The following is a 23,985-nucleotide window of genomic DNA, read 5'->3' as shown; positions in this document are numbered from 1 at the left end:
ATTTTCTACTTCAAAATAGAGTAACTCCAGAATAGAATTGAGTTTTGCTCTATTTTCTACTTCAAAATAGAGTAACTCCAGAATGGACTTGAGTTTTACTCCAATGTATTACTCCATTTCCTACTCCAAAATAGAATATTTTAAATATATATTATGTTTTATGTTTATTAAAAAATTAGTAATATCACCTTTCATTTATACTATTTGCAAAATAGTCCATTTTCATATGTATGATCTTGTATGTTTTATATTATATATCTTTTGTATGGTGCTTATCTTTTATTTTTTATATGTATGGTCTTTTATGTTTTATACTATATATATTTTGTTGCATAAAATAGTTCATTAGATGGATATTTATATAATTAAGAAATATTAACACTAATTTTTATAATATATATAGTAAAATAATATTTATATATTTATTTATAATAATATTCTATTGAAAACGAAAATATTTAGAAATATAGGACCTTTTTATACATAAAAAAGTTCAACTTCATTTTGGAGTAATGAGTTGGTTTACTCCATATTTGGAGTAATCATATCTATTACTCCATTTTGGAGTGGGTTTTGGAGTGGGGTTGGAGATGATTTTACTGCAAAATGAAGTTTGGAGTGGATTTTGGAGTAGGGTTGGAAATGTCCTAATAACACAAAAAAATGAATACACGTGCTTATTGTTTTTTTTGTTGCCATGTTTATGAGTTGTGAATTTCGGTGAAATTTCAGGATTGGGATGAATGTTTTTTTTGTATACCGAGTTAACGTACTGATTCATGTCCACACTGACTATGTATTTAATACGTGCGTCCGCACCTACCAACGCATGTCTTCGTTTATTTGGTCGTGACTTTGAGAGTTAAAGACTGAATCAAACTTGGGACATGAATTTTTCTCTATGAATATATTATTCGCTTTATGTGGCAGTTGAAAACTTCCAAGTTCCTTGGCTTAGTGGATTCGGTTTTTAAGGTGATATCATGTCGTCTTGACCTACAAAACCGAATGTGAATCGTCGTCATGTAGCGTTTTAAATATTGACGAACAAAGAAACAATAGTTGAATTATATACATGTTTATTAAACAGATTAATTTGACCACAATTCTTATTTAACCGGTTGATATCTGGTCAATTAACCAACGTTTGGCAGACTCTGCGTATGTAATTCTCTAAAAACCAAAGAATAATCAAAGATCAATAAGTACCAATAATCTATTTTCAAGTACATTTTTCTTCTAAACTGAACCGGAATCTACTTATTAACGGTAAACCGGTATAGTAATTTTGATTGTCATGTTTTGAATGTTTACTTGTGAATTTGTGATATACATTGCGGTCCAAGGCAAAAACCGTGTTATGTCTTAACTTGTTTGATCAATTCCTATTGTTTAAGTTCAAATGTTGAAAACCAAGTCTTTCCTAGTAAAAGTCAAGGCACGAGAAAATCTAAGTAGGACCAAAAGCCTCCAAGTCACACAAAGCTACCAGTTTACCAATCAACCAACACCATTATCGACAACCTTATATATAGGTCATTATCAAAACTAAATATGATACAAAACAAACAAGGAGTAAAGCCATACAACAACTTTTACGTGCCAAGACCAAAAGAAGAAGAAGAAATTCGTACTTTTAATATACAAAGAAACAAGAGAGAAATGATGATGAAGAGACAAATGATACTTGGAGTGATTCTGCTTGGATTCTTGATGATTTTCTTGGGCACCACACAAGTGGAAGCGGCTAGGCCGTTGCGAACCAGCGGTGAGATTCAATACGTGTTCCAGTTCCTGCAAAGAGGTCCGGTGCCGCCCTCAGATCGAAACGGATGTACCCACATTCCGAGACAGGGAGGTTCGTGCCGCGGCTGAGCAGTCACGTTAGTCTGATTATACATCCTGGTTAATTTTTTTTTCCAAATTTAAGGTAGTTAATGTAATAAACACAACAATGGTTTTGTGTGTTGGTTCTATATTTAAAGCAGTTAGCAACTTCAAAAGCAAATGTATGTATTCATTAACTTTGTAAAAGCTGCAAAAAGCTTGTTGATGAGATTAATTATTATTTTATTTGTTAAGGAACTACATAGTCTACATGTATAACCATTTTGGTTCATAATTATAATATTATTTTTTATCTTTACGCATCTCTCTGATCATCTTCATAAAATGTAAGCCCCGGTTATAATGTCGACCATCCACTACAATAAAACAGCGACATACTGAGGGAAAAAATCGTCGGTATGTCGTCAGAATAATGCTATTCCGACGACATACCGACGAAAAAAATCCTCGAAAATAACTCCTCGGAAATTCATCTTTCCTCGGAAATCCCTCGGAAATTTCCGACGGAATTCCGAGGAAATTCATTTCCTCGGAATATTCCGAGGACTTTTTTCGTCGGAAATTCCTCGGAATATTCCGAGGAATATGTCGTCGGAATATTCCAAGGGATACACTTCCTCGGAATATTTCCAAAATTCAAAAAAAAATTATAAATTTATTTTTTTAAATTGAAATTCAAAAATATAAAATTAAAATTGAAATAGAAAACATATTTAAAATAAAAAAATAATAAAATAGTTTTTATAAATAAAAAAATGTTTTATAAATACAAAATTAGTTTTAATAAATATAAATATTTTTATAAATATGAAATCATCTTTTTATAAATACAAAATATTTTTTAAATACAAAAAATAATAAAATAGTGTTTATAAATAAAAAAAATGTTTTATAAATACAAAATTAGTTTTAATAAATATAAATATTTTTATTGATATGAAATCATCTTTTTATAAATACAAAATAGTATTTACAAATACAAAAAATAATAAAATAGTGTTTATAAATCAAAAAATGTTTTATAAATACAAAATTAATTTTAAAATATGAAATCATCTTTTATAAATCCAAAAAACGAATTTATATACAAAGAACGTTTTGTACATTTAAAAATAGTTTTTATAAATACAAAAATAAAAAAATAGTGTTTATAAATCAAAAAAATGTTTTATAAATACAAAATTAGTTTTAATAAATATAAATATTTTTATAAATATGAAATCATCTTTTATAAATCCAAAAATCGAATTTATATACAAAAACGTTTTATAAAATCGAATTTATATAAACGTTTTGTAAATACAAAAATAATAAACAATTTATAAAAAAAATCTAAATCAATTCAACACAACCAAATCACAATTCTAAACCTATTACACAACAAATCACAATCCTACCCAATCACCCTAACAAAAATCTATCAAAAAACTTCTAAAATCATCAAATCTACTTAAAAACCTAACAAATAGGATCTAAGAGAGTGGGATAAGGTCCTTACATGATTTGTAAAGGAATGGAAAGGATTCGCCGGAGAGATCGTTGCGAGAGAAGGTGGAGAACGCCGGAAGGAGAGAGAGATCGCCGGAGAGGAAGAAGAGAGAAATGGGGAAGAAGATGCGGTTCGAGTTTATAAAACCTTGGGTCTCACGGATATTTTCCGTCGGAATTCCCTCAGTATTTTCAATTTCAATTTTTGCGAAATATTTGGCGGCTTGTTTGCCCGGTTAAATGAAAATATTCCGAGGAAATTCCGACGGCCACTTAAATATCCGTCGGAATTTCCTCGGAATATTTTCATTAATTCGAGGAAAAAGAATATCCTGTGCATGTATTTCTATTAATTTATATTGTTCCTCGGAATTTCCTCGGAATATTCCGAGGAAATACCGAGGAACTAGTGTTTGGGGTTTCAAAACATCAATTTTTTTGTCGTATTTCATTTCTTATACAATTGTAATGCATACCATTGAAGATTCTTTGTATAGATGAGCATAAACCATGAAATAACAAATTTCAAAACGAATTGTAAGTATTCCCTTTACCGTTCATTAAAGTGTATAAGTGTTTCTCTTATGTTGTGGGGATTTCGTTCATACAATCGGAAAAGTGTTTATTATAAGGTAATGAACAAATTTTTGACTTCATAATGAACGTAAGACACTTAATAAGGGTTATATAGGTGTTATTCAAACCGCAAAACGTTATTTTCGGTTTAAAAACCCTATTTCCTCGGAATTTCCTCGGAATATTCCGAGGGAATTCCGAGGAAACCCTTTTCTTCCTCAGAATTTCCTCGGAATATTCCGAGGAAATTCTGAGGAACTAGTGTTTGGGGTTTCAAAATCTCGAATGTTTTTTTATAAACGGATCGATCGATGTATTTATGTCCAAAAACGCATCGATCGATCACTAAGATAGACCAAAGCGTAACAATGTGATCGATCGATGAGATTATCCCATCGATCGATCAAGGATATCAAGTGTTCCTCAGAATTTCCTCGAAATATTCCGAGGAAATTCTGAGGAACTAGTGTTTGGGGTTTCAAAATCTCGAATGTTTTTTATAAACGGATCGATCGATGTATTTATGTCCAAAAACGCATCGATCGATCACTATGATGGACCAAAGCGTAACAATGTGATCGATCGATGAGATTATCCCATCGATCGATCAAGGATATCAAGTGTTCCTCGGAATTTCCTCGGAATATTCCGAGGAAATTCTGAGGAACTAGTGTTTGGGGTTTCAAAATCTCGAATGTTTTTTTATAAACGGATCGATCGATGTATTTATGTCCAAAAACGCATCGATCGATCACTATGATGGACCAAAGCGTAACAAAGTGATCGATCGATGGGTATATGTCCAAAAACGCATCGATCGATCACTAGTTCGTCGGAATTTCCTCGGAATATTCCGACGGATTGATGTTTCCTCGGAATTCCGTCGGTATATTCCGAGGAAATTCCGAGGAAACCCAAATTTTGGGTTTCCTCGGAATTTCCTCATAAATTCCTCGGGAAATTCTGAGGATTTCATTTTCCGTCGGAATGTCCGTCAGAATACCGATGTTTTCTTGTAGTGATCATGGAATTGTGATTCTTAACATTTGACGTACGATACGAGGGTATTGGCTCAGTTGTTTATTTCGACTATAGGCTTCTTCCATATCTAAATTTAAATCACAAGCCACAATATATATTTAATATCATTCTTTTCGTTGCGATTTTGAATCTTTGATCATAGTTAATCAAACAATTCAAGTAGAAAGAGAATTTATACTATTTCTTAGGATCATGCCAGACTTTTCCAATTAATTACAAAAAATTTCATTAACTTTTTGGTTCTATATGTTTATTTTTCCAATAATAAACTTGATTTTGTCTGTCAAAACAGTAAACTAGATTTGTAAAAGCAGTGGGCTTGGATCTATTAAGGTAAATAAGATATATGTTTGCTTTGTTTTCTGGGTGAATTGGTTTTTGCGATCCAACTTGATCATTTTTACATGTGATTTTAAAATCAAGTAATAGTGCATCTCATTTAAATTCTTTTCAGCAAATTAAAATATTTGAAAATATAAAATATTAACATTATAATTTTTTCATAATATAAACATTACAGATTATATTTTTAATAAAAAAACTATAACATTTTTTCTGAATATAGTAACTTTATTTTATTAAAATTATTTATTATTCTTTGCTATATTATTTATACCTTAAATAAATAGATATGTAAATAAAATAATTTTCTAAATATTTCTCCCATTTTATTATACTGGTGATTCACAATATGAAGATTTTTTATTTTACCTCAATTATTTGAAATAATTTAAAACAGAAATGTAACCAAAACCGAAAAATTCAAAATTTTTATATATCCATACCACACAAAATATCAAAATATTCAATCATTTTAACCAAAACTCAACTTCATATATAACCAAAACTGTTCATATATTTCCAAACCAAAAACCACATCAAAAGTGAAATCGAAAACAAATAAAAGCAAATTAGAGTCGAACGAAAACCGAAAATGTTTATAGCGAAATAAATTAGTTAACAAACAGTTATATCAATAAATTTATCAATAAAAAGCGCGGGTCAAAATCTAGTAAATACTTAAACCATTAGATTAGAAAATGGTTCGAATGTCACATCTAAAATGGTTTCGATACGTAAATTTTTTTGTATAGCAGTTTAGTTTTGCATGGGGTTTTATTAATGACACTTATGCATGGGATTTTATTAATGACACTTATATACAGAGAGAGTTTTTCGGTTAACACCTCGTGAGTCATGGCTTGACTTTTGTGTTTTGTGCTCACTATCTTATGTATATGATCTTTGACTTTGACTACACCGGTTACAAAAGAAATAATTGTTCCTACATTTGATAAGAAAAACAAACGTAGGAATTGATCAAACGAGTTACTATGACACGGTTTGCATTAGACAATGCCCTTTCCTCGAAACAAATAGCACGCGCCAAGAATCAACACTCAAAGCAAATCGATCTAATTTTGATTGGCAGTATAACTTTTACTTGTATGTACATGATTTGTGACTTGACTTGGAGATGGAGAGGCCAATGGTCTCACAAGATATTCTTAAGGCTTGGCTTTTTTTTTATTTTTTTTTGCCAACTCTTAAGGCTTGGCTTTACTTGGAATATTCATGACATTTTCATTTTTCACCTTGGACATTTGATCAAAGATGTTACCACTACATGACCCCTTCGTTTCGCCTTGCACCACCAGAAACGGAAGATGATAACCGATTTAAAAAAAAAAAAATCAATACCATTAAAAGAAGATCATTCCCAGATTATATCTTTAATGAAAATTACAATTTTTTCAAAAATACCTTTATTTTTACAAATGATTAATAAAATTCATTAATGGCATTTAAGTCTTTTGGTTTTAGACCAACAGATGCACCTAAATGGATCTATAAATAATGGGCTTATATATATATTTAAAAGATATACTAACTTTAAATTTAATATAAGTATAAATAAATTAAGAAACATGAAAATATTATTTTCTTAAATATACGTATCAATATTTAAAATAGATCATTTGAATATTATACATATTTTCAATACAAACTAAAATCATATATCCTACAGCATATATCATATACATATTTGAATATCATTTTTCCATGTATAATGTCATTTTATACATAATACTGATATTGCAATTACGAGTGTTCAAGAATATTTTAAAAACTATCTAAAAATCAATTTTTAAATCTAAAATAAAAACACAAACTTATAATAGGTTATTAATAACAAAAATAAACTAATATTGTCATATCAATAAGTTATTTTTATATTATTATTTTTTATTTGGATAACATAATAATTTATCAAATTCTAAGGAATCACTAATTTATGTAATATTAATAAATATATGAGTAATTTAATCAATTTTTTAAAAAATTACTACTAGATATTTTGTAATCGGATCAATGGTATCAGATCGCGGATTAATAGTGAGTTTTTAGGTTTTTACTGGGTTATATCAGATTTTTAATTAACGAATTTTTCATTAAATCCGAACCGGATTATATACAATGTATCGGGTCTATAGGTGCAACCATGAATCTAGGTCAAATATGAAAACAAATCTTAAAACTCAAATATTATTATAGGACAACTATCATATTTCGAATAAATACTATATTTTTAAGAGAAAAAAAAACAAATGATAAAAACCTAAAAACTCAATTCTTATGGCTTGAAACAAAAATAATGGTAATTTGTAAATCAGTTTTCGATTAATAAATGAAAAACAAACAAATTCGCGATTTCTAAGCGCTGATCAAAATCTAGTATCTGCTTAAGTTTGGTTCATAGCTTACACATTGGTGACTAAATTACAGATCCGCTAGGGGTGTTCAATCCGGATATCGGTTCGGTTTCGGTTAGGTTTTTTCGGTTTTTCGGTATTTCGGTTAGTAAAATATAACTACCATTCTAAATCCATATTTACTTCGGTTCGGTTCGGTTTATATACCGTCGGTTTTCGGTTTATTCGATTTTATACCAAAAAACATAATTCTTTATTTTGGGATCATATTATATGAATTTTAGAGTCTTGTTGTCAACACATTCATTTATTAAAAAAATATTATAAGTTTAAATAAAAGAACAAAAATAAAAAATGTTTCTATCATCTAATAAAATAATCAAATCTATAATTAAAATCAAAGCTCAAAATTTTGATAATAAAAATAAAAAACAAAAAATAAAACAGAAGCACGAAACACGAAGCACAAAAAATAAGTTATTATATTCTTTCATATTTAGCGTTCATCAAAGTCATGTTTCTTCTATTAAACACGAAACTCTATTCGTTTATAGATAAAAAAAAATTGTGAAGAATTTCTACTAATTGTTATCATCAAATTTATAATCTTTATTTCAATTTAGTCAATGCTAAATTAAAGCAAAAAAATCAAAAGAAGACTAAGAAAATAAGAAACATGTTTGCGATGAATTGTTATTTAATTATAGTTCAAGTGTTTTACAAATCAGAACTATTTTATCACTGTAAAAAATATGGTAATAGTTATTAGCAAAAAAATTAACTTATGATTTTCATACGTTGTTATAAAATATATACATATTTACATGTTTCTATTTTTTTATCGGTTTTATTCGGTTTTATTCGGTTTTATCGGTTATATACCGAACCATATCCAAATTCTACGGTTTTTTAAAAATCATATTCATTCGATTTGTATGGTATATACCAAATCCAAACCATTTATCTATTTCGGTTTGGTTCGGTTCAGTACGGTTCGGTTTTGCCATATTGAACAGCCCTATCTGGTTTATATCGGTTCTTTTTTTGGTCCTGAATGTAATAAATAACATTTTTTGGTTAAAACCCTAGCCCGACTAAAGGACACTTTTAATTAGTTTTTAGACTCCACCACAGTAAAAGTATTTCATCTTTTGGTTCGCAGCCTCCTTCAAACTCAACTGAGCGAAACCGAAGGCATGAGTCTAGAGGATGCTGAAGATTTGGTTCTCCACATAATATTATCCAAAGTCGGTCCAGAGAACACAGCGAGAGTTGCTTGTGTCAGCAAACGCCTTCAAGTTTCCGCCTCCGAGGAATCTCTCTGGTCCATCTTCTGTTCCCTTGACCTCAACATCTCTACTCCTCTACATCCTCATGGAGATTCTGCTCCTTCCTTCAAGGTCAGCTTTTTTTTTAATACTCTTTTCACATTTTCTAGGGTTTGATTTTTCCTTAGGTTCTGATCTCCGAGCCTGCCCTTTAAGTATATATATAGTGTGGTTCTGTTCATTTAAAGGTTGTGGTGTCTTTATTATTGTTTCAGAGGGCATATCAGTCATGGAGGGAGTCTTTTGTAATGTATCCTTGGAGTCTCGTTAAACGCGTTAAACATTGTTGGGACAGTCTCAAACTATGGTTAAGCTTAAACTTCCCTGAAGCAGAGGCTACACTGAGAAAAGGTGTCACGGAGGATGATCTTGAAGAATTGGAGACTGCACTCAACGTCCAACTTCCTCTCACCACAAGGCTTCTCTACCGTTTCGTCGATGGCCAAGAACTTTCTTCCTCCTCATCCAGTGGTGTTGTTGATGGGGGGTCTCTAGGGCTTCTTGGTGGCTATTCTTCTTATTGGCATAAAGTTAATGTCTACTTGCTACCTCTTAAGGAAGTGGTAAGGGAGACAATTGATGTCATGGCCGGCGATCATAATACTATATCCAAGAACATTGTCGTTGTGGCTGTATCAGCAGCGCCTAGTTCGAAGAAGATGTTTTTCCTTGATTGCACAAACGGACAGCTTTATACTGAAAACACAAGTTCTCACCAAATGCTTCCTTGTGTTCCCGAGTCTTTGGTTTGTATCAACGGCGATCAGCAACAGGACGCCATGCTGCTTTGGTTAGAAGAACATGGCAGGAGGTTACAAACTGGTGCTATCAAAGTCCGTGAACAGGATAACATTAAAAGTATCAGTTTGTTCCCTGAGATTCCTCCGTTGTGTTCTATCTCTGTATCTAATGGTGTGCAGGTAAACAATATTTATTTAGTTACTGTTATATTCATTTTTTTTTAATATATAAGTGCATTCATAAATCACGGCAAGACCATGATTGTTATATTCATGGTTGTAGATTGTTAAAAAATAAATAAATAAATGCAGGTGCGTGCGTCTTCTGTATTTATGCCTGAAGTATCTGATCATCTGGATAAGCCACCGGTATACTCGTATGCATGTTCCATCCGGATGTCTCTCATGCCCAACTTTAACAGGAGACACCATAGCTCTTGGCAAATGTATTCGAGACATTGGGTTGTCCGAGCTTATAATGCGGTAATAGGTGATGTTGATGGAGAACTTGTGCTAGTTCAGGTATAGTTTTGCTTCTTCCACTCCTGTGCTAATATATGTTCCATGTAGTACAATGGATATGAGCAATTCTTTCTAATGTGGTTTGTTGTATTTTTTAGAATCCGCTCTTACAAGCCAAGGAAGAAGAGTTTGTCTATAGGTGTATTTCCCAATTTCCAACAAGTAATTTATCCGTTGAGGGATCTTTCACCTTTGTGCCTGGAAGGTATATGCTTCATGTACGATGATGTTTGATTTATAAGATTGCTGTTTATCTTGTTTTTAAGATTAATTCTAGAAATTGGAGTATAATTTTTACCATTGCGTCTTTCATTTTTACCATTAGTTTGCAAGATCCGAAAGGACCTCAATTCGAAGTCAACGTCGCAGAGTTTCCTGTGAAGCTACCAGACTACATCTTCTAAAATCATCTCCCTCAAGGAGGTTTGTTACTCTTTCAAGATAATGCGTTATGTCAGCTTTTATAGTTCATACATTGTGCAATGCACTTTATTAAGTTAATTTAAGTGCTTTGAATCGCCCAGTTTTACAAATTCATTAGACCATATATTATTCTCAAATGTTTTACATAATAACAAGTGAGTGTGTGATGAGTGAAAATAAGGTTGAAAATGAAATAGCTAGGATTAGAGCTGAGATTAAAAAGCCATCTTGTGTTTCTGAGCTTCTGAAGGCAATTTAACATCGGTGGCTAAGCCGAGAGCCTGAAAGAACCGAATAAGGTACCAAGTTATGTCTAACTGATACCATTCCAGTCCGTGCCTAGCCGAGGCCTCAAAGGCATGGTGGTTGTTGTGCCAGCTTTCTCCCATCGTCACTGGTGCTAGCCACCTATACACCATTTCGACAAATACTCAAAATTAGTTTCTAGTTATGGTATGCACAAGGATGTCAGAGCCGTGCCTCGGTGAGAGCAAATGAAACATTTGCTTAGGGCAGCAGATTTTTATAAAAAATTAAAGGCATCAGCTTAGACTAATCTACCAAGGGTATAAAATTATTAAAAGTAACATTAGTTTATAGGAATAAAGCATTGTGGTAACTATAATAAGGAAATTTAGGAAGTATGATAAAAACTTGAGTTTCTTAAATAACAAAATGAAAAAAAATTGCTAATTATTAGAAAATAGAATAGTTAGATCGGTTTTGAAATGTTTTTCATGCTAAAACAAATAAAACTGTATCGTTTGTTTGAGTATTACTTTTATTTTTCGTAATTAATATTTTGTTTGTTAGTTTAATTTATATCTTTTTACTCTGTAGTAATAGGTATTATTAATTTCTATTCAGAAGTTATAAAGGTTTATAGATATTATTTATGAAAATTTCTATGAAAATTTTTGTATTGCTTATGGCAGCTATAAATGTTCGCGGTTCCGAATGATGTTCATATCTCTTTGATAAAATACCAAATGTTACGAGATGTGTCCTTGGTGTTCCAAGCTCTCGAGCCCAAAATATGACATGCTGAGTTTATGAGCCACGTCCCGTGGTAACCGATTGCTCCTCCGACACCCTGTTACAACAAAGTGATATTTTGTTATTTTCTTATGAAATCAGTTTTTAAAAAGTGAAAACCTAAAACATTTATGATAAAATGTAAAGAGTTCCTTTTTTTACCACGCCGCAAGTTAGGTAAGGTAGACCACCCCATATATAGACGAGGGTCCAAAACGCCATGACGTGGAGACCAACTGTTTTTTGTAGAAACCTGTAGAACCATTGCTGTTTCAAGTCCATCACGTTGTTACGTGCTCCACACTGTTACATAAAATTTGCATTGTTACAACATGTACGACGTAGTTTTAGTTAATCATAAATCAAGATTGATTCTGGTTTTGTAAGATATTTGAAAACGCTGGAGTTACCTTTTCTCTGAGGTAACTTGTGTCGAATATCCACAGGACATGACTGAACCAAAATCCTTCGATAGGGCTATGTGGGTCACGGTCAGAATCTGTGAACTGGTGATGGAACCTATGTGTGCTCACCCAATCTATTGGATGACCCTACCCAAAAAAAATAACATTTCAAATAACGCTGAGGATGCATATTGGATGTGTTTTGTTTCATTTTAATTTTTGGTTTAAGCGATATAAACCTGAAGGGCAAAAAGTGCAGAATAAGCAAAAGGATATTCAAGCCATTTAGGTAGCTTAAAGCTCTTGTGAGTCAAGTTTCTATGGTACGAGAACGTAATGCTGAGGTTAGTCACTGCAGCGAGAAGAAAACCGAACAGGAGAGCTTCCCATTTGTAGTTAAAAGGAGCCAAGACACACGACAAATGAACGGCCATAACACTTGAAGCTCTCATTACATCGACGCTTGTCCATTTTCTAAAAAAAAATGCTCTTTTTTCCTTACGCATTGCTTTTCGGCTAGAGCCAGAGCCATCCTCCTTGGTGCCACCCATCAAGGACTTATTGGTTTGTGTTTTGAGATTTGGTGAGTTATATGGTATGGTTGAGCAAAGGTTGTGATTGATTATATATATATAGCTGAATGTTGTGGATATTAAGAATCGTAAAGATTGATTTGAGTAATCATATCGTAGTTTAACAACGAAATAATAAACGTGTACACTTCCCCTCGTGTTTGCCTAGTCTCCAGACGAGGATTTAATTTTAAAAATACTCAAGCGATTGGTTGGCTAATTTAATTATTTTCTAATAGGAGCATTCGTTAATGTTTTGCGTAGCGATCCCGGTTGATTGGTTAGTCCGAGAACTAGGAATTACGCACAATAGGCACACGTACAAACCTGGACAATTGTTTAGAGTTTTAATAAAAAAGTTTTTACGAATGCTTTTACGTCATAACAATATACGCATTCTGATGCCTCTTAACGTTTAAGGTTTTAGAATCTGGAAAATATTTTGTACGCATGATACGCCAATTAAAAATATCTTTTTGGGTACTAAAAAGACAGAAAATGTGTAAAAACCAAATAAAGCAATACGAAGATTTTCATTTCTTGTAAAAGGCTTAACAATACGAAGTAACTCTAAAAAGATGCTCTATGAAGAATTTAATATGTATATATTAATATACGTGATATTATCTAAAAAACAAAATTTAGGTTCATCCGTGAGGTGAACCTTTAAATTTAACTCCCCTCTTGTTACCAATCAAAATGACACATAGATTAATGATAAAATACATTATTATTTTTTTTAAAAAAATCTAAAATAATTGGAAAAAATAATGATGTTTATTTTAATGACGCTAACGCCACTAACTAAATTCTAAATCTTAAATTCTAAATCATAAACCTTAAATCTAAACCCGAAACCCTAAATTCTAAACCTAAACTCTAAACTCTAAACTCTAAACCCTAAACCCAAACCTTATATCTTAAACCCAAATCCCAAACTCAAACCGTAAACTCTAAACCCAAACCTTAGACCTTAAACTCAAACCCTAGATCCTAAACCCAAACCTAGACTCTAAACCTAAATCTTAAATCCTAAAGAAACAACATCAACATTAAACCAAACCTTTAGGATATAGGATTTGGGTTCAGGATTTACGATTTGAGTTTAGGGTGTAAGGATTAGGTTTGGATATATAGTTTGAGTTTACAGTCTATGATTTGTGTTTAGGATATAGGTTTTGAGTTTAGGGTTTACGGTCTGGGTTTAGGGTTTAGGATTTGGGTTTAGGATATAGGGTTTGAGTTTAGGGTTTACGGTTTGGGTTTAGGGTTTAAGATTTGGGTTTAGGGTTTAGGGTATAGATTTAAAGTTTAGGGTTTAGTTAGTGGCGTTAGTATCATTAAAATTGGCGTTATTATTTTTTCAATTATTTCAGATTTTTTTAAATAAAAATAATCTATTTTATTATTAATCTAGGAGATGTGAATTTAAAGGTTCACCCCTACCTAAGTCTTGTTCTTATCTAAACTAAAAATATTAACATACACATTCTAAAGTTCATATTACTCAGGCCGCTTCTTATTTTTTCCGGTTACTCGAGTTAAATTTTCTTGCATGCTCTCTATAAAAACCAGAGAGCCAAAGCAAAAAGTTATTAATTAATGTATATCACTATAAATTATTATTTTTCAAACGTAAGCAATCATACCAATATTTATATCAGTTTTTTTACTAATGTGCATGAACGAAATGTAAATGACAGAAACAATAGAAAACGTGATAAACTTCATTACGCATATTAGAAGTTCACGAAAACGAACGTAATTAAGCAAATTGGTTCCCACATGGCCACACACAACAAACACCGGATAACACAATATTACAAGTGTTACCCTTACCAAAACCTTGAAACGTACGTAGACATTTAAATGATACTTAATAAAGACGATAAGTCGAATATCCTCATTCAACGAACCAATGCCATACGACGCCGTTGACTCTCTGAAGGCAGCTTCACGTCAGTAGCCAAACCGATTATTTCGAGAAAGCGGACGATGTACCAAGAGATGTCGATTTGCCACCACTCTAGGCCTTGTCTCGCCGACGACTCAAAGGCATGGTGATTGTTGTGCCAGCTCTCCCCAAACGAGAATACCGATAGCCACCTAGAACCAACATATTCAACCACTTTGTTAGTTTCTTCGAAGTTAGGAGTATAACATATCATTATTGCTAATTAATTGATGCAGCTTTAAAATCATATAGTAAATTAATATGATTCTGAAACAAGAAAACATATATGATGCATATTTGTCCATTTCAAAAACATGGTAAGCTAATTGTTTGATATATATATATATATATATATATATATATATATATATATATTAAATTAAATGATTAACTATTATTATAATGTAATATATTTCTAAATTATAAATTGCAAAATAAAAAATTAACATTTTTTGTTTGTGTCTCTAATTTAATTATAAATAAATTTAAAAATGTATCAAACAGTAAGAACATTATCATTTAGTTTACAAGTTATTTTGAACATGCTCTAGTTAGGGCTAGCTCTAGTAGTAAAGTGGACCACAGAAAAAAAGCAAGGCAATTAAAAGAAAAAAAGAAAAAAAGTTAATGGATGGTGAACTTAAATGATCTATATATGTCAGGTTTATGGATGGTGAACTTAAATGCAGTTGGAGTTGGTCCAGTTGAGTTTCCATTTCAGACGATTTTTTCCCTTTCTTTGTCAATAGACCAATCCGATGACAATGATGTTGTTTTTCCAGCTTAGTCAAGTCAAATAGTTTTAAATTGAATGTTTGGAGAATGTGCTGATGTTTAAAAATCCTAATCGACCTTTGAAAACATAGGTAGTTAGTTGAGGCATCAAGCATCAAATAATAAAAGAAACTATCTATAACTAGAAAAATTCAATTCTAGCGACCGAAGAATATGTACATACCAAATGACATTAGTATGATGCATTCATGATTGATCAAGGATTTGTACTACGTACCAAACATTACGAGAAGTGTCGTTGGTCTTCCAAGTTCGGCTTCCCCAAATATGGCAAAGAGAGTTGATGAGGCAAGTCACATGATGCTCCATTGCTACCCCAATACCCTACATACATCCACCAGCATTACAAATTCTTCATCATTTATCATCAATAGTTATTATTACTATTGATAGACAAACACAATAGGTAAACGTTGCTTTCAAGATATTATTTTGGTAAGTAAATAGAATAAAAGGAAAAGAAGAGCGTAAGTATTATCCACCAATATTTTCCACTCCTTGAAGCTATGCTTCACTTTTGTGCTTCATAAAAATTATCCAAGTCTTCTTCGAATAATCATCAATCATAGACACAAAATATCTGTGACCTTTCAGTGACTCTACTCTGGATGGACCCCAACAGTCTAAATGGATGTAATCGAGTGTGCCTTTTGTTCTATGAATTGCCTTGTGAAAGCTCTTTCGATGCAGCTTCCCAAATACGCAGTGCTCACAGAACTCTAGACTCTTGGTCTTGTGACCACAGAGAAGACCTTGCTTCGACAGAAGTTGCATCCCACGTTCACCCATATGTCCAAGCCTCATATGCCACAGCTTAGTCATATATTCCTCTGAGATCTCTGGTAATGTAACATTTGCTGAACCTGTAACGGTAGTACCCTTCAGCAAATATAGAGTACCGTTCATGAAACCCTTCAGAATCACATTAGAACCCTTGCAGACATTCAGAACTTCATCACCACCCGAATATTTGAACCCTCTACTGTCCAGAAGACTCATAGATATCAAATTCTTCGTCATTGATGGAACATGCCTAACCTCGTTCAATGTGCAGAATCTACCATCATGTGTCCTGAGCTTGATTGAGCCGATCCCAGCAATCTTGCAGACAAAATCATTTGCCATCTTAATCTTGCCGTCAAGTACCTCTGTGTACTTCGAAAACCACTCTCTCCTCGGTGTCATATGGTAGGATGCTCCTGTATCCAGAACCCACACATCAGAAGAGTGTGTGTGTCCGTGCACAACAAGAGCGATGTCACTATCAGACTTGGCTTCATCCTCAGCTACTGCAGCAGATCCAGATTGTTGCTCCTTGTTCTTCTTGGGACAGTTTGACTTTCAATGTCCCTTCTCTTTGCAATAGTTGCAAATATCATTTGGCTTAGGACCTCTTGGAAACGATTTTCTGTCTTTCGACTTCCTTTTGTTCTCATGTCCCTTCACACCACTGACAAACAATCCCGAAGCTTGATTGTCTGTCCCTGAGCTGGATGCCTTATGGCATAATTCCCGACTGTGAAGTGCCTACCTAACTTCTTCCAGTCTCACTGTATCTTTGCCAACAATGAACGATTGCATGAAGTTCTTGAAAGAGTTCGGCAAAGATACCAACAGGATTAGAGCAGCGTCTTCATCCTCCACCTTAACATTGTTGTTACGCAGCTCCAGTAATATCGAATTTAACTTATCAAGATGGTCGCGAAGCTCAATACCGTCTTGCATAGGCAAGGCAAAGAGGCGTTGCTTCAGAAGTAGCTTGTTCGTTAGAGATTTTGTCATGTACAAGCTCTCCAACTTCTGCCACAAACTAGCAGCAGTTTTCTCATCCAACACTTCGATGATGATCTCGTCTGCTAGACACAACAAAATTGTTGAGAACGCCTTCTCTTCTAGAGTCTCCAAATCAGCTGCTTCAGATTTCTTCTCTGACAATGGTCCCCAGATGCCTTGTTGCTTCAACAACACCTGCATCTTAATCTGCCAAAGACTGAAGCTATTTCTCCCATCAAACTTGTCGATCTTCGCTCTTATTCCAGACATCTTCTCACTAGATCACATCCCGAAGCTCTGATACCAGTTTGTTGTAACAATTGTGAGAAGAAACAGATGCGGAAACAGATGAATAAAAACGATGTAACAACGATACATAGATTTAACGTGGTTCACCAACTTGGCTACGTCCACGAGCAAAGAGAGATCTTATTATTGGAGGCGATATTGAGTTTACAGAGTGCAAGTTCAGGGTTACTTCGAATACAAGATATATATAGTAACATCTCGCATCTAAAACCCGAGATTAAATGGACTCATTGGCTTAAGCCCACGATCAGATGTAACATCCATAATAACTTGATGCAACGCTCTTGATGCAACCGAGTCGGTATGATGTACGTGATGTAACATCTATCGTCTAGATGTAATATCCAGATTCAAGGCATATCAACAAATACTCAAGCGATTGGTTGGCTAATTTAATTATTTTCTAATAGGAGCATTCGTTAATGTTTTGCGTGGCTATCCCGGTTGATTGGTTAGTCCGAGAACTAGGAATTACACACAATAGGCACACGTACAAACCTGGACAATTGTTTAGAGTTTTAATAAAAAAGTTTTTACGAATGCTTTTACGTCATAACAATACACGCATTTTGATGCCTCTTAACGTTTAAGGTTTTAGAATCTGCAAAATATTTTGTACGCATGACACGCCAATTAAAAATATCTTTTTGGGTACTAAAAAGACAGAAAATGTGTAAAAACCAAATAAAGCAATACTAAGATTTTCATTTCTTGTAAAAGGCTTAACAATACGAAGTAACTCTAAAAAGATGCTCTATGAAGAATTTAATATGTATATATCAATATATGTGATATTATCTAAAGAACAAAACTTAGGTTCATTCCTGAGGTGAACCTTTAAATTCACATCCCCTCTTGTTACCAATTAAAATGTCACATAGATTAATAATAAAATACATTATTTTTTTTAAAAAAAAATCTAAAATAATTGAAAAAAATAATGACGCTCATTTTAATGACGCTAACGCCACTAACCAAACCCTAAATCTTAAATTCTAAATCATAAACCTTAAATCTAAACCCGAAACCCTAAATTCTAAACCTAAACTCTAAACCCCAAACCCAAACCTTATATCTTAAACCCAAATCTCAAACTCAAACCGTAAACTCTAAACCCAAACCTTAGACCTTAAACTCAAACCCTAGATCCTAAACCCAAACCTAGACTCTAAACCTAAATTTTAAACCCTAAGGAAACAACATCAACATTAAACCAAACCTTTAGGATATAGGATTTGGGTTCAGAATTTACGATTTGAGTTTATGGTGTAAGGATTAGGTTTGGATATATAGTTTGAGTTTATAGTCTATGATTTGAGTTTAGGATATAGGTTTTGGGTTTAGGGTTTACGGTTTGGGTTTAGGGTTTAGGATTTGGGTTTAGGATATAAGGTTTGGGTTTACGGTTTACGGTTTGAGTTTAGGGTTTAGGATTTGGGTTTAGAATTTGGGTTTAGAATTTAGGGTATAGATTTAAAGTTTAGGGTTTAGTTAGTGGCGTAGCATCATTAAAATTGGCGTTATTATTTTTTTTCAATTATTTCAATTTTTTTAAAATAAAATTAATCTATTTTATTATTAATCTAAGCGACATTTTGATTGGTAATAAGCGGAGAGGTGAATTTAAAGGTTCACCCCTACCTAAGTCTTGTTCTTATCTAAACTAAAAATATTAACATACACATTCTAAAGTTCATATTACTCAGGCCGCTTCTTATTTTTTCCGGTTACTCGAGTTAAATTTTCTTGCATGCTCTCTATAAAAACCAGAGAGCCAAAGCAAAAAGTTATTAATTAATGTATATCACTATAAATTATTATTTTTCAAACGTAAGCAATCATACCAATATTTATATCAGTTTTTTTACTAATGTGCATGAACGAAATGTAAATGACAGAAACAATAGAAAACGTGATAAACTTCATTACGCATATTAGAAGTTCACGAAAACGAACGTAATTAAGCAAATTGGTTCCCACATGGCCACACACAACAAACACCGGATAACACAATATTACAAGTGTTACCCTTACCAAAACCTTGAAACGTACGTAGACATTTAAATGATACTTAATAAAGACGATAAGTCGAATATCCTCATTCAACGAACCAATGCCATACGACGCCGTTGACTCTCTGAAGGCAGCTTCACGTCAGTAGCCAAACCGATTATTTCGAGAAAGCGGACGATGTACCAAGAGATGTCGATTTGCCACCACTCTAGGCCTTGTCTCGCCGACGACTCAAAGGCATGGTGATTGTTGTGCCAGCTCTCCCCAAACGAGAATACCGATAGCCACCTAGAACCAACATATTCAACCACTTTGTTAGTTTCTTCGAAGTTAGGAGTATAACATATCATTATTGCTAATTAATTGATGCAGCTTTAAAATCATATAGTAAATTAATATGATTCTGAAACAAGAAAACATATATGATGCATATTTGTCCATTTCAAAAACATGGTAAGCTAATTGTTTGATATATATATATATATATATATATATATATATATATATTAAATTAAATGATTAACTATTATTATAATGTAATATATTTCTAAATTATAAATTGCAAAATAAAAAATTAACATTTTTTGTTTGTGTCTCTAATTTAATTATAAATAAATTTAAAAATGTATCAAACAGTAAGAACATTATCATTTAGTTTACAAGTTATTTTGAACATGCTCTAGTTAGGGCTAGCTCTAGTAGTAAAGTGGACCACAGAAAAAAAGCAAGGCAATTAAAAGAAAAAAAGAAAAAAAGTTAATGGATGGTGAACTTAAATGATCTATATATGTCAGGTTTATGGATGGTGAACTTAAATGCAGTTGGAGTTGGTCCAGTTGAGTTTCCATTTCAGACGATTTTTTCCCTTTCTTTGTCAATAGACCAATCCGATGACAATGATGTTGTTTTTCCAGCTTAGTCAAGTCAAATAGTTTTAAATTGAATGTTTTTCGTGGAGAATGTGCTGATGTTTAAAAATCCTAATCGACCTTTGAAAACATAGGTAGTTAGTTGAGGCATCAAGCATCAAATAATAAAAGAAACTATCTATAACTAGAAAAATTCAATTCTAGCGACCGAAGAATATGTACATACCAAATGACATTAGTATGATGCATTCATGATTGATCAAGGATTTGTACTACGTACCAAACATTACGAGAAGTGTCGTTGGTCTTCCAAGTTCGGCTTCCCCAAATATGGCAAAGAGAGTTGATGAGGCAAGTCACATGATGCTCCATTGCTACCCCAATACCCTACATACATCCACCAGCATTACAAATTCTTCATCATTTATCATCAATAGTTATTGTTACTATTGATAGACAAACACAATAGGTAAACGTTGCTTTCAAGATTTTATTTTGGTAAGTAAATAGAATAAAAGTCAAAAGAAGAGCGTAAATATTACCATTCCCCACGTAAGGAAAGACACACCACCAAAGTAATAGAGGAGGAAACCAAATGCTAGAATGTGGTACAGGACCGTTCTTTGAAGGAATTTATAGAACCACTGCCTCTTTAAGTCCTCCACATTTGTCTTTCTTCCACACTGTCTCATTACAATATTGTATTCAAATTTTAAATTGTGATTAAAGTTAATATACTTATATCTGTAATTAATTTTACCTTTTCTACAAGATAACCAGTATCAAATAGCCATAGGAGATGGCTGAACCAGAAGCCTTCATTAGGGCTATGTGGGTCTCTATCTGAATCTGTAAACTGGTGATGGTATCGATGTGTGCTGACCCAATCAATCGGATCTCCCTGTTACAGTAACAAACAAAAATATACATATTATACTCTATATGGGTCTTAAGAATCCAAGGATTTTTAGGTGGTCCAAGAATTCATATAACTAAAAGAGTAGTTAAAGTAAGCATAAACGATGATATTATATACTCCGATAAATCTAAGGGTACATATATCGACACTGGCTTGAAGTCATTCTGAGTTGGTTGTTGAGTATTATAAATCTTAACGTTCAAACTTAAGATCTTTAGCATTCTGTGATAAAAATAGGACTAGCGAGTTCATCTAATATGTATGCGTAACTCAAAACGATTAAACGAAATTTATAAATCAGGTAAGTGATACTGCACTCGTTTTGAGTTTGCACTCGGCTTGAAGTCATCTAATACGCTCGGTTCGAATGGTTTAATCATTTGGATTCAAATCCAGTACTATGCATGTTGTTGTATATTTATATATATTATGTTTAAAAAGTCACAATAAGCTGAAGAAAGAGAGCGAACCTGAATGGCAAGAAGACCACAATAAGCAAACAAATACTCGAGCCATTTAGGGACTTTGAAGCTCCGGTGAGCCAAGTTACGGTGGTAAGAGACGGTGATACCTAGCCCACCCACCGTATAGACAACAAGTGCAACCCGTAAAGCTGGCCAAGTGAAATGGAAAGGAGCTAAGAGACAGAGGAAATGCACAAAGAGAGAAGCAAAAGCTTTCACAATGTCCAATCTCTTCCACTTTCTTTCCCAAATTGCTCTTTTTCTTCTCCTCATCTCAGCCTTGTCCTCCACTGTTTTCCGGTGATTCTCCTCCGACGATGACATTAACATTTTTGTTGAATAGTGTCTAGCAAGTCGATGAAATTAAAAGATTCTTTAAAATTTGAAGTTTGCACAAAGAGTGTGTTATAATGTGTTTTTGTGTAAGGTTGTGAATGAGTACCGTTGTAATTTATAGTAACATGCATGGAGGGGGAGGGAGTTAAATACAATGGACCGACTTATTTAACGGACGCCGTAATTTATTCTCTAATGCACGCACCCTTTTTCACCTATCTGTAAATTGTTGCAGTTGGGACGTAGTCGTTAAATACTAGCTAGCTAGCTACATTAACTTTCTGTGTTGATAGTTAAAAATATTATCATTTTTTAGAATCCATAGATAGATGCATGTAACTACGTTAGCATAAGCTGATACATGCCTCGTATTGATTTAGTATATATATATATATGCAGCTGTTCTAACTTGTGGTAATATTTTTCCTTTCTTATATGGATACTGATTCGATATATGCATTATGCATGAATCTATATCGTATATCAATAGTGAGAAAGAGTAAATATTAAGGGTCTTATTTCTGTTTTTTGGTTGTTTATGTATAAAATGATAATGTTGAGCCATTGACTATCAGTAATAAACATAACGGAATGCTAGCAGAAAAGTACTAATTTGCATAACGGCAAAAAGGAAAGAGCGTCCTTATATATATATATATATATATATATATATATATATATATATATATATGCAACTCTTCGACTAGCATTATTCATTTTTTATTTATTTTAAATTTTGTTTATTTTTAATATATATCATAATGCACAGATAATCTATTTTTAAGGGTTGATTTTAGAGACATTATTATTTCTCAAAAATTGTTTTTCTGTCCGGGAATAGTTATCGGATGTAAGAAAACGGGACTATGATACTAACACGTTTCAGATTCGATGTACTTACTACACGAAATTTATGGACATCTACACAGATATATAACCATATTTTTGGTCTATTTATATATCTAAAAAGATGATCTATTTGTAAAATGTCATTCTTTTTTAAAGATTAGTTTGGATCTTTCCATATACCCTAATACTCCAAATTAATAAAAAAATTTACTCTTCTTTATACAAAAGTTACAGCATATTCATCATATTTGTTTGTTTGTGTAATGAATATGTTTCTGAACTATCTTTCACTTCACGGAAAATTAAGATTAATGTTTTTTTCAAAAGGTATTAATATACATCAAAGTAATGTAAATATTTCTATCTCTTAAAATATTTTCAATGTAAAATTCTATTTTTTTTCTTTTAAAATATAGTAATTCTATTATAGAATTGAATTTTACTCCATTTCTACACCATTTTAAAAAGATAAATGGAATAATGAATATAAATTAAATTATTATTCTATTTATGAAATAAAATTATTTTTATTTTATTATAAAGTGAGGAATATGGTAGGACTAAAGTATTTTTACTCTAAACTACGTTTTAGAGTGAATTGCTCTTGTACAATAAAAAGGGTTAAAATGTGTGTGAAAAGTGATGTAGTGTCCTTCACGTGGGAAACAGATATACAACCCTAAGAAGACAGCCTTGGACTTATTATTGTTTAGAACTGATTTTTTTAATAAGTAAATATTTTTTTCTGTTTCAAATTAAATGTTCCTGTAAAAAAAATTTTTGTTACAAAATAAATGATGTCTATTATTTCAATACAACTCTTTCATTAATTTATCTATTTGGCTTTTAAATATTAAGAAAAAATAAATATTATAAATTGTTGATAGTTAAATAAAGGCAAACTGATCGAGCATTTAACTATTTTCTTTATTTGTGTAAAATTTTTTTTGACCATATTCAATTTAAATGGAGAGAGTAAGTAATACATTCCTTCTCTATTGCCACCTTTATCG

At 32.4% G+C, this 23,985-nt stretch overlaps 4 protein-coding genes across 4 annotated transcripts; 2 read left to right on the top strand and 2 right to left on the bottom strand.

Moving 5' to 3' along the window:
• The first annotated feature begins 296 nt into the window (after positions 1-296).
• On the top strand, positions 297-2,389 carry LOC111210382. The gene has a single exon (XM_048757818.1). It carries the CDS (start codon positions 1,555-1,557, stop codon positions 1,873-1,875), a length of 321 nt encoding a protein of 106 aa, XP_048613775.1. The 5' UTR covers positions 297-1,554; the 3' UTR covers positions 1,876-2,389.
• A 6,149-nt stretch (positions 2,390-8,538) lies between these two features.
• Positions 8,539-10,780, top strand: LOC106400551 (F-box protein SKIP16). Its single transcript, XM_013840901.3, has 5 exons — positions 8,539-9,067; positions 9,211-9,915; positions 10,048-10,257; positions 10,356-10,462; positions 10,583-10,780. The coding sequence occupies exons 1-5, from the start codon at positions 8,864-8,866 to the stop codon at positions 10,659-10,661; spliced, it is 1,305 nt and encodes a 434-aa protein (XP_013696355.1). The 5' UTR covers positions 8,539-8,863; the 3' UTR covers positions 10,662-10,780.
• On the bottom strand, positions 10,733-12,745 carry LOC106399393 (delta-9 desaturase-like 1 protein). The gene is made up of 5 exons (XM_013839876.3): positions 12,359-12,745; positions 12,126-12,266; positions 11,878-12,018; positions 11,667-11,773; positions 10,733-11,088 (listed from the first exon to the last, which is right to left on the bottom strand). Exons 1-5 carry the CDS (start codon positions 12,668-12,670, stop codon positions 10,896-10,898), a joined length of 894 nt encoding a protein of 297 aa, XP_013695330.1. The 5' UTR covers positions 12,671-12,745; the 3' UTR covers positions 10,733-10,895.
• Positions 12,746-14,400: 1,655 nt separating this feature from the next.
• LOC106399300 (delta-9 acyl-lipid desaturase 1-like) lies at positions 14,401-22,232 on the bottom strand. Its single transcript, XM_013839775.3, has 6 exons — positions 21,794-22,232; positions 21,165-21,305; positions 20,947-21,087; positions 20,685-20,791; positions 15,658-19,823; positions 14,401-14,797 (listed from the first exon to the last, which is right to left on the bottom strand). Exons 1-5 carry the CDS (start codon positions 22,115-22,117, stop codon positions 19,625-19,627), a joined length of 912 nt encoding a protein of 303 aa, XP_013695229.2. The 5' UTR covers positions 22,118-22,232; the 3' UTR covers positions 14,401-14,797; positions 15,658-19,624.
• Positions 22,233-23,985: the final 1,753 nt, after the last annotated feature.

This window comes from Brassica napus, chromosome C5 (assembly GCF_020379485.1).
Source record: "Brassica napus cultivar Da-Ae chromosome C5, Da-Ae, whole genome shotgun sequence".
NCBI lineage: Eukaryota > Viridiplantae > Streptophyta > Magnoliopsida > Brassicales > Brassicaceae > Brassica > Brassica napus.
Note: the sequence above shows the minus strand (reverse complement) of the source record. Positions and strands in the feature narration are given on the sequence as shown.

Excerpts from the sequence above, each read along its gene's own strand:
- LOC111210382 (XM_048757818.1), top strand. The coding sequence starts at position 1,555 with ATGATACAAAACAAACAAGGAGTAAAGCCATACAACAACTTTTACGTG.
- LOC106400551 (XM_013840901.3), top strand. The coding sequence starts at position 8,864 with ATGAGTCTAGAGGATGCTGAAGATTTGGTTCTCCACATAATATTATCC. Across the intron at positions 9,916-10,047 it reads CTGTATCTAATGGTGTGCAG|GTGCGTGCGTCTTCTGTATT; the intron begins GTAAACAATATT and ends AAATAAATGCAG. Across the intron at positions 10,258-10,355 it reads GAGAACTTGTGCTAGTTCAG|AATCCGCTCTTACAAGCCAA; the intron begins GTATAGTTTTGC and ends TGTATTTTTTAG.
- LOC106399300 (XM_013839775.3), bottom strand. The coding sequence starts at position 22,117 with ATGTTAATGTCATCGTCGGAGGAGAATCACCGGAAAACAGTGGAGGAC. Across the intron at positions 21,306-21,793 it reads GTGGTCTTCTTGCCATTCAG|GGAGATCCGATTGATTGGGT; the intron begins GTTCGCTCTCTT and ends TTACTGTAACAG. Across the intron at positions 21,088-21,164 it reads CTGGTTATCTTGTAGAAAAG|TGTGGAAGAAAGACAAATGT; the intron begins GTAAAATTAATT and ends GTAATGAGACAG.
- LOC106399393 (XM_013839876.3), bottom strand. The coding sequence starts at position 12,670 with ATGGGTGGCACCAAGGAGGATGGCTCTGGCTCTAGCCGAAAAGCAATG. Across the intron at positions 12,267-12,358 it reads CTGCACTTTTTGCCCTTCAG|GGTCATCCAATAGATTGGGT; the intron begins GTTTATATCGCT and ends TTTTTTGGGTAG. Across the intron at positions 12,019-12,125 it reads CAAGTTACCTCAGAGAAAAG|TGTGGAGCACGTAACAACGT; the intron begins GTAACTCCAGCG and ends TTTATGTAACAG.